The sequence below is a fragment of the Geospiza fortis genome, unplaced genomic scaffold (genome assembly GCF_000277835.1).
Source record: "Geospiza fortis unplaced genomic scaffold, GeoFor_1.0 scaffold125, whole genome shotgun sequence".
NCBI lineage: Eukaryota > Metazoa > Chordata > Aves > Passeriformes > Thraupidae > Geospiza > Geospiza fortis.
The window spans coordinates 392,047-400,989 of NW_005054479.1; the positions used below are offsets into that span (position 1 = coordinate 392,047).

The following is an 8,943-nucleotide window of genomic DNA, read 5'->3' on the forward strand; positions in this document are numbered from 1 at the left end:
CCTACATGCTGAATTAACCCATTTCACTTACAGCCACCACCACAGTGGCACCCAGCACTCCAGCACCCACCACCCAGGGCAGCACCACTGCGGAGCCCAAGCTCACAACTCCAGATCCAGGTAACCTGAATGCAGGGAGGGAGAGGGGAAGGGCTGGACTCTGGTCCACTGACACCAAGGGGGATCCTGCAGATATTTTGGGACTGGGGGGAGAGAGAAGATCCACAGAGCTTCTTTAAGGATTAATTCCAATATTTCATTCCACCTAAGAATAGCTAAATATGATGTAAAATTTGAGCATGCCTGGGCACACCAGGGATGTGGGGAGGGGAGAGCCTTGGGGGCTGGAGCTGCTTTTAGCCTCAGCAGAAAACAGGAGAAAACTTTTGCCCACATCTCCTCCCTCGAGTCCCCAGGAAAATGCTGACACCAGAACTATCTTGAGCACTTGGTGGACATTCCATCTTCTCTCTTCCTGCAGAGGGAAGAATGCAGGAAGATCTGAATTTCTTCTGCCACATCTTCATCTGGGTGCCCTTGGCAGGTGCCTGCCTCCTGCTCCTCATTGCCCTGGCGATCACCATCGTGCTGTGCCAACGTAAGGCTCCCCACAACCCTCTCCAGATCCACCTCTGTTCTGAGCCCCCAGCCCTGCCCTCAGGGACATGGATGTTCTGGCAGTCTGGGGAGGCAGCTGATAATCAGAACACAGCCAACGCAAGATAAGGACCACTGCTAAAATCAGTGTCTGTATTTTAAAACTCATCACTAGGGTTAGGATGAGAAAGAATTATCAACTTAGAATCACACAATCAGGAAATTATTTATGTTGGAAAAGACTTTCGAGGAAGAAAAATAGATTAGAAAGAGACAGTACTTACTCTACCAACTGTCTGGGCTCATAAATGGGTGTGTCACAGGTTAAAGCCCCAGAGCCTGAAACATTCTGACCTAACAGAGTAAATCTGCTCCAGCAGATGCTGAGAGTAGCATCTCAAGCTGGAACCAGATGAGAAACTTCATTACAATATCAGCAGTGAAAAGCCCTCAGCTGCAGGTAATTTCTGCAACAATTTCCAAGCCCTTCAGGATGGATTTTTACCTTAGTCTAAAATTAATGGCTGGGCCATAATTAAATAATTAAATAATTAAAGAAAATAATTAATTTATTTGGCTTAATCTACCCCGAAGTAACAACACAGAGGCTAAAATGGAGGAGAGCATTGTTACCTTGGGTGCATGTGATGTGGCATCGCTGCCACTCACCTGCTGCAGAAATTATTGCTGCTGAGGGATTTTCAGCAATGTCCCAAAGTCACTGGAGACAGAAAACAGAAATAATTCACCCTCAGTGTTCCCAGGCTGACCCTGGTGCTGCTACTCACCTCAAAGATTAATTCATGAAAATATTTAAGTGAATTACTGGGGTAACACGAGCTGCAGCACCATTCCCTGGCATGGATTTCCTCAAAAGTAGGCTTGGTTTATCTGTTATTAAAGATATCAGCTGCAGGGGAGCAGCAGCCCTACCTCACTGGAGTGCTTCTTTCCTGAGTTGTCACTTGGCACCTTTGAACTAAAACACTTTCTCTCTTTTCTTAGAAACCAGAAGACGAAGATGCAGGTGTAAGAGGTGAGTGACAGGCACTGGCATTTTCCTCCTCAACTTGGCAACATCTCACCCTCAAGAGATAAAGGAGGGCAGGTGCCAAAAAGCAATCTAAAAGTTCTTCATCTGATACAAGATGGTTGGGAGGAGCCTGAGCAATGACTTGAGGGCAAAAACAGAACAGAAGGTTCTCCTGCTCTCTATTTCTGGTTTTGTTTGGGGTTTTTTATCTGTTTGGGCTTTTTCTTTGGTTTTACAACTATTAAGTCATTCAAATCATTGAGCTCTGACCCAGCAGCCAATGCAAAACAGGACAGGAGGTGTTTGTGGCAGCCCAAAAGCTTTGTGCATCTCCCAGTGCTCATAACTTACCACATTTCCGTGCTTCCAATGCACCATTCCCAGCTTGAGCTCGGGGGTGACCATATTCCATCCCTTCCCCTCCCCAAACCATGACTGCCTACTCAGATGTCCCCATGGTTCACATGTAAGTTCCTGCACCCCAAATGCCCCTCTGCACCATGCTGGGCCAGCAGCACCAGGGTTCCTGCCTCTGTTTCCCCCCCAGGCACAGAGGAGCAGCAGCAGAGAGGCTGCTGCAGCCTCACAGGACTCGCCTGAGAAACACCAGTGCAGACAGGGATAGACTGAGGGGTAACCCAGTTTCTAGGGCACACAGGAACCTTTTCTTTATGCTTTCCCTCCTGCCTCCCCAGCTCAGCCTGGGTGACCAGGAAAACACGATCAGAATGAGAATTGCAATGTCCTGGTTTGGGAGAGGAAATGCTTTTTGCCCACACACATTTTGCTTCTGCAAATCGACCTCCCTGCTGCTGGTTTGTCACTCCTCCTGCTCTGAATGAAACCTCTTCTGCAGGCTTTGTGCACCCTGGGGCTTGTGGCAAGAGAGACACCAAGAAATCTCCACTACTGCTCAAGGGCATCCCAGGCTGGGCTAGTGCTTGGAACAGCTGGGTTGCCAAGAAGCTTTGGAACAGCATGTTCACACCTCTGGAGCCTCATTCTTTGCCAATCAAAGCATCTTCTAAGTCAGATAAATTCCTGTTCCCTGTTATACATCCATGGGTTTTTTAGTACAAGAGGTAATTGCCATTTAGTTCTCCAAATTAGTACAGTCCCTCCCCAACATTAGTAGGAAATGGATCCCTACAAATTTATTTTTCTTTCAAAGGCAGGTTGCATTTTTTAAACTGTCTGTAAAATGGAACAGACTGTCATTTTCACAGAGGATATTTATCACACCCAGAGCTTTCCTGATCCTCGTCTGCCTTTCCAGGGGAGAAATGATAAGGAAGAGCTCCTTATGCAGCCTTGTTCAGGAGAATGTTTGCATTTTTCACTTATCTCTACCCCTGTTGCCAGCTCTGTGCAAGGATGTTCTGTCTCTGTGGGGAGAAAAACACACTGCAGAGCTCTCCCACTTTGCCCTGATGCAGTGGGGCCTCAGGAAATCATGTCCTCAAGGATGGTTCTCCTTCAGCAGCCCTAAACTTGACAGAGCTCTGGTTTTAGCTATTGTACCATATTTCAGTTTTGATTTAGAGAGGAAATTCCTGCTCCTGCTCAGTGAAAGGAAGCTCTGTGGAAGGTAACAGTGCAATTCACTCCTTGCAAAGCACCCCAGGATCTGGCCTGCCATCCTTGCTGCCAGCACAAGGATTCATTTTCCACTACCAATTAATTTTCCCTGAAAAGGGGCTCAAATTCCCAACTCATTAGATCAACATAAAACTCTCAGTTGATGGAGAGCAGTCATTTTTGTCATTTTGGGTGCAATTTGGCTGTCTGGAAAGCCTCCCTTCTAACTTCTCTGCAGGCAACACGTTCCAACAAGAAAAAATCGCTCTGAAATTATAACACCCTGTCTAACTCAAAAAAAACCCCCACAAACCCTTAGCTCTTCCTTCTTCATTCTTTTCTGAATGTAGAGAAAGGCTTAATGAGAGGACAGGAGTGTGCAGAAGCCAGAGGTAAATTTACAAAGCCCACTTTATTTATTAATTAATATAAGACTCAACCATCAGTGTATCTTGAGAATACCCTTCTGTCATCTGTCACTGCTTGAAATGGAGGCAGACCTTTCACCTGCACAAAGAGGATTTAGGAATATTTTGCAGCCTCCTCTTGGAGGTCCCTGGCTGCAGCCCAAGGCTAAAGGAGCCTTGATTGCCTTCTTGCTCCTCTCTCTTCATATCTGAGTAAACCAAATCCTCTTCTCCCTCCAGACCTGCAAACGGGAAGCCTCCCGCGAAACCCAGAACACCAAATTAACACAGATCAGCATCTGCTCCTCCTGGCTGCTGGATCTTCTCCTGGGAGCTGTCAGCACAGAAATCCATCTCCTACCTTATCCACAAGGTCACAGCACCTCAGCCCCTCTGGCCTGGCAGGTTTGAGGAGACGAGAGGGAGCACAGACACATGGACAAGGAGCAGCGGTTCCTGTGAGCTGCAGGGTCAAGCACAGCTCCTTCCAAACCCTGAGCTCCTCCAGGCAATGCTGCAGGGTCAAGCACAGCTCCTTCCAGACCCTGAGCTCCTGCAGGCGATACCAGGGGCCAAAAGCCACCTCTGCTCCCAGGGACAAGGCTCAGGCACTAGAGCCAGGCCAATCCTGGTGCTGACACACCTCAGTGAGAAGCTGGTGAGAAATAAGGACATGAGTTGGGCCTTTGCTCAAAGCTCTGTGTGATTTCCTCCCAGAATGCAGCCAGAGGTGGCATTTGCTACACAAAGCCTTAGAAATAATTATCCTCACTCAACCTATCTTCTTGTTGTGGTGCCTCTCTCCTAGGGCTTTTGTTTTTTCATGGTATGGAATACAAGACTGCATTGAGAAGCTAAATATGGATTCATTGCCTTACTTTTCAGGCTTGTACAGTCCTGGGAGCTAAGGTTCACTGCTCCCCTCACACTTGTTCTGCTGCTACCCCTGAGCCACCTATTTCTGCAGGAGTTTGGCCTGAGTAAGGAAAGTGGGATTTGCTTTCTTTCTGAGGGAAATGCCTGAGTGATTTTAAAAAACCAAATTTGTCACTTGTTTTGGTTAAGCAGGCTATTTGCCATGTTGATATTTTAGGGACATGTTATGGACTATTGTAAGTTCTGTTTTTTCAGATCTGTATTTCATGTAAATATTTCCTTAGTATACTTGCAATTTAAGAACTGAGACATAAAATAAAATTATTCTAGTCAGATTCATGACCATTTTTTCTTTCTTTCTTTGGTTCCTAGTCTCAGAAAAGCTAAAATCCTTCAGGAAGATAATAAACAAGGGGTTGAAAAAGTCTTGGCTAAGGCAAAAGCCAGTGATTAATACACCCATCCTGAGCATTAGGGTGCAGACTTCAGCTTCCAGCTCACCACAGCCTAAAATCATCTAAAGGTATCTTCCCAGGGATTTGTGATGGGCCCAGTAACACTCCCACATCCCAGGAAACTGTCAAGAAGGTGTCTGAGATAAAGAGTCTGCGAGTACTCTGGAGTTCTTGTCATGGGGCTGATAAAAACCTGGCCAAAAAAAGGAGTGGAAGAAACCCTGTGATAGTCTCCTGCTCTGTAAACAAGATGGGAAGGAGAGAAAATCAAAGAAAAACAAAGTTCTTCCAAACTTACTTGTTTGTAAGAATGAAAAAAAAGAAAAAATCAGGACTAGATAAGTGTATCTAAACAATAGATAGTAAGCAAATACTGAATGGCAATTCCACAGAACTACACACACTATGAAAGTAAAAATAACAGAAAAGCCCTAACATTGAGGCTATGAGATCAATTTAATTATTGGGTAGTTTCTTATTGAATTAGTGTGAGCTAAAATTTTTCTCTTAAAAAGTTATAACTCAAAGTGTTTCTGCCAAAAAGCTGATAGGTCTTTCCTCCTATCCACTTTTTCACAGTACACATCACACCACGTTCCTGTAGCCCAGGCAGAAGGGCAGGGAGCTCCTGCTCTGGTACTGACCCCCACACCCAAATCCTCTTCCAACAGATGAAGGAATAGAAGCAGGATCTGTTTGCTCTGGGAATTGTTATTTGTTTCAGAGGGGTTGTTTGTTATTTCAGAACACACCTGATCACCTTCAAGCCCAGTGCCAAACTCGGGAGGCTCTGGGATGGCTCCTGCTTCCCTCAGCTCATCTGCACACTGATTCTCCAGCCCACACTCTGCAGGGCACAGTTCACACAGCCCCAGTGACCCTCACACATCCCAGCAGCAGCTTTCTCCACTCATTAACACACTTTGATGCCCAGTGATACAACCACAGTTCCCAAACCATTTTCCATAACTCGGCTGTCGGTAGCAGCGCAAAGAGCGGCGCCTGTTTTCTGACAGAGCCAGGAACCAAGAGGCTTCTTGGCAAAGGGTTAGTAAAAAAAAGAAAAGAAATTAAAAGAAAACCTTACACAGAAAGATAATCAACAGGAAAGCCTGTGTGTGCAAAAACTCCAGGAAAAGCCAGCCATTGCCCTGTGCCAGTGGTCACACAGAGGCAGCAGCAAGGGCCACTGGAGCACACAGCGGGCTTGGGGCAGGACAGAAGGAACCCATGGTGAGACAAAAGAACCACAAGCAGAAAAAGCAAAGAAGAAGCAAGTCACAAATTCTGGATTATAAACTAATTTCTTCAGAATTTTTTTTTTCCTCAATGTTTTGTCACAGAGGCCAAGCATTGTCACTTTACCCAAGAGGGTCCTGATGACATCACATCCCCCCAAAGAGCGGCATAGCCTCCCAAGCCAAGTGACAAAGTGACAAAGTTCATCTCAGCTGTGCTGCACTGTCCCCAAGGACAGACACTCCGGGAGAAGATGGCTGGGTCATCTCATGCTCTGAGTAGCAGCCCCAACAGTAACTGCATCAAACTCAGCAGCACTTGGCTTCTGACAGACTAGGAAGAAACAGAGCTTCTTTGCAAAGGTGTAATAAAAAAAAAAAAACACACAGAAAAGCAATTAACAGGAAAGTTCAATCAAACACTAGCCCAGCCCCTCGCACTCTGGTGAAATAATTCTTTCTATGCATGCAAAGGTCCAGGAAGCATCACCCATCCCCATATGCAAGAGGTCACCTGGAAGCAGCAGCAAGAGCCCTCTCTGGTGAACCATAAAAGGGTTTTTTTGAAGAGCAGAAGACCCTGTGGTTAAAGAAGACAACCACGAGTTTTAAAAACAAAGAAAAGGCAAAACACTCACTAGTGCAAGGGGCAATCTCAATAGGTTCTAGTTCCTAAACCAACTACTTTTCATGAAAAGGCTTTTGCTGAGCAGTAGCAAAGAAGAACTGAACAAAGAAGTGCAACAAGAACAATAGAGAAGTACCCATCAGTGTGCCAGAAACCTGTGCTTGGAGATAAACAATACGCATGGATCTACACCAGGAACATCTGAGTCACTGTGGGCTCTGCCATGCACACAGGACTCCATGAATGTGCTCAAAAGAAGGAGGCAGAATCCCCGCCAAGAAAAGTGTTCTAGGGTCTGCACCAAAGGATGGGGCAGTTCTGGGTCTTCTGCACAGAAGCTGTGGGGAGGGAACAGCAGGCTGTGGTGGCTGATGTTACCTCAGCCATGAGCAGCATCACTCTGGATCTCTCTGAAAGTCATCCAGAAACAATCCTGTAAGAAATGATGAGGTTAAAGGGACCCAGACTCTGGACTTGAACTGAATGCATCCTGGTGTTGGGGTCCTGATGATATCACATCCTCCCCAAAGAGTGACACAGCCTCCCAAGCCAAGTGAGAAAAACCATCTCAGCTGCTCTGCACCAGCCCCAAGCACAGGCACCCCAGGACAAGATGGACACGTCTCCTGCCCTGCTCCTGCTGCTCACTCTGGCATTCTGTGAGTACGGACACGGGGCTGCGCTCCCCCTTCACCGGGAGGGACAAGGAAAACCTTTCTATTGAATCCAAGACATTGGGGTAAATAATTAAGGGGAAGGAAAAAAAACAAACCAAAACTGCTGACCTTGAGGTGTGCTCAGTAGTTGTGGGGGGAGAGGCAGAGTCACCTCAGCCAGCAAAGGACAGCCAGAGGGGCGGCTACAGCACCACCTGCACTGGGAAGGGAGATTGATCCAATGAGTGGGTCCAGAGGGGAGGGAGAAGTTTAAAAGTTAGTGTTCACAGGGAGCTTACACAGCTTATCACTTCAGAGAAGCTGGGAAGGTGTAACGTCCCTGAGAAGACACTGGAAGGGCAGCACCCATCTTTCAAGGCCGGGTGGCTGATTGCTGAGCACCCTCCATGCACCATCCCAGCAAGGACTCCAAGAAAACCTTCACATCCTCCAGACAGTGTGAGGTCTTCCCTTTCCATTTCTACTTCCAGCCCATGGACAGGGAGGGAAGGAGGTTTCCTCAGAGGACCCTTTGACTCTTCCCAAGTGGTTCCAGCAAGGATTTCTCTCCTGCAGGCTGCCCTGGGATGGATGGCCAGTCACTTCAGATAAAGGTCAGGTCTCCCAAGGACATCAGCCAGCTCCGGGTGGGACAGAAGCTGGAGCTGGAGTGTCACACTGACAAGAACCATGGGGCATCCTGGATCCGCCAGGACAGGAGTGGGACCCTTCACTTCATTGTCTTCATCAATTCCATATCCCGGGCCACATTTGAGGGGAATCTGAAAACGTCCACACGCTTTGAGGCGAGCAAAGACAGCACGATCCATCGGCTGGCAGTGAAATCTTTCACACCACAGGACCAGGGGAGCTATTTCTGTGTGATGAATTTCAACCAAATGCTGCACTTCAGCCCTGGCCAGCGAGCCTTCCTCCCAGGTCAGCAACACCTTCCCCCAGCCTCACCCAGCCCTGACAAAATGCCCAGCACCTCCTGCCCGTGCCCTTTGTAAGCAGCCATCCCTCCACAAACCCCATTTCCCTGCTGGCTTGCCCAAGTCATCCTGTGAGCAACCCACTGCTCCTCCTGCCAGAGCCTCCCTGCTTCCCACCTCTCCTCCTGGCACTGCTCCTGCCCAAAGGCAAACATCATTGGGCTTCATCTCCCCATCCCCACTCCCCCACCCATGGCTCTGAAGGGAGAGCATTAAAGCAAAGTCCACCACCACCTCCTCCTTCCTCAGCACACGCAGGTGCCAAAAGTACCACCAAGCTCAGGGGGCTCAGGCTTTGTGGGGATGGTGTCAGAAAGTGAGAAACAAGCAGGCTGCAGATCCCTCTTGGCTCTTGGGAGACCCTCTCTAGGGAGACCCCATCCACACTTGGCTCTATGAAGCTCTCCCAGACCTGAGGGCTTCACTGTGCACAGGAACAGCCCTGCCCAGGCTGGAGAGCAGAAAAGCAGGAGAGATGTG

At 47.8% G+C, this 8,943-nt stretch overlaps 2 protein-coding genes across 2 annotated transcripts in view; both read left to right on the plus strand.

Annotated features, from left to right (window-relative positions):
• The window catches only part of LOC102039671 (T-cell surface glycoprotein CD8 alpha chain), a 5,597-nt gene extending 1,696 nt beyond the window's left edge, over positions 1-3,901 (plus strand). The window contains exons 3-6 of the mRNA XM_005428344.2: positions 34-120; positions 482-598; positions 1,603-1,633; positions 3,856-3,901. Coding sequence (XP_005428401.2) covers positions 34-120; positions 482-598; positions 1,603-1,633; positions 3,856-3,901 — 281 coding nt within the window. The remainder of the gene's footprint in view (positions 1-33; positions 121-481; positions 599-1,602; positions 1,634-3,855) is intronic.
• A 3,524-nt stretch (positions 3,902-7,425) lies between these two features.
• LOC115948702 (T-cell surface glycoprotein CD8 alpha chain-like) overlaps positions 7,426-8,943 on the plus strand; it is a 2,308-nt gene continuing 790 nt past the window's right edge. The window contains exons 1-2 of the mRNA XM_031063058.1: positions 7,426-7,471; positions 8,045-8,407. Coding sequence (XP_030918918.1) covers positions 7,426-7,471; positions 8,045-8,407 — 409 coding nt within the window. The remainder of the gene's footprint in view (positions 7,472-8,044; positions 8,408-8,943) is intronic.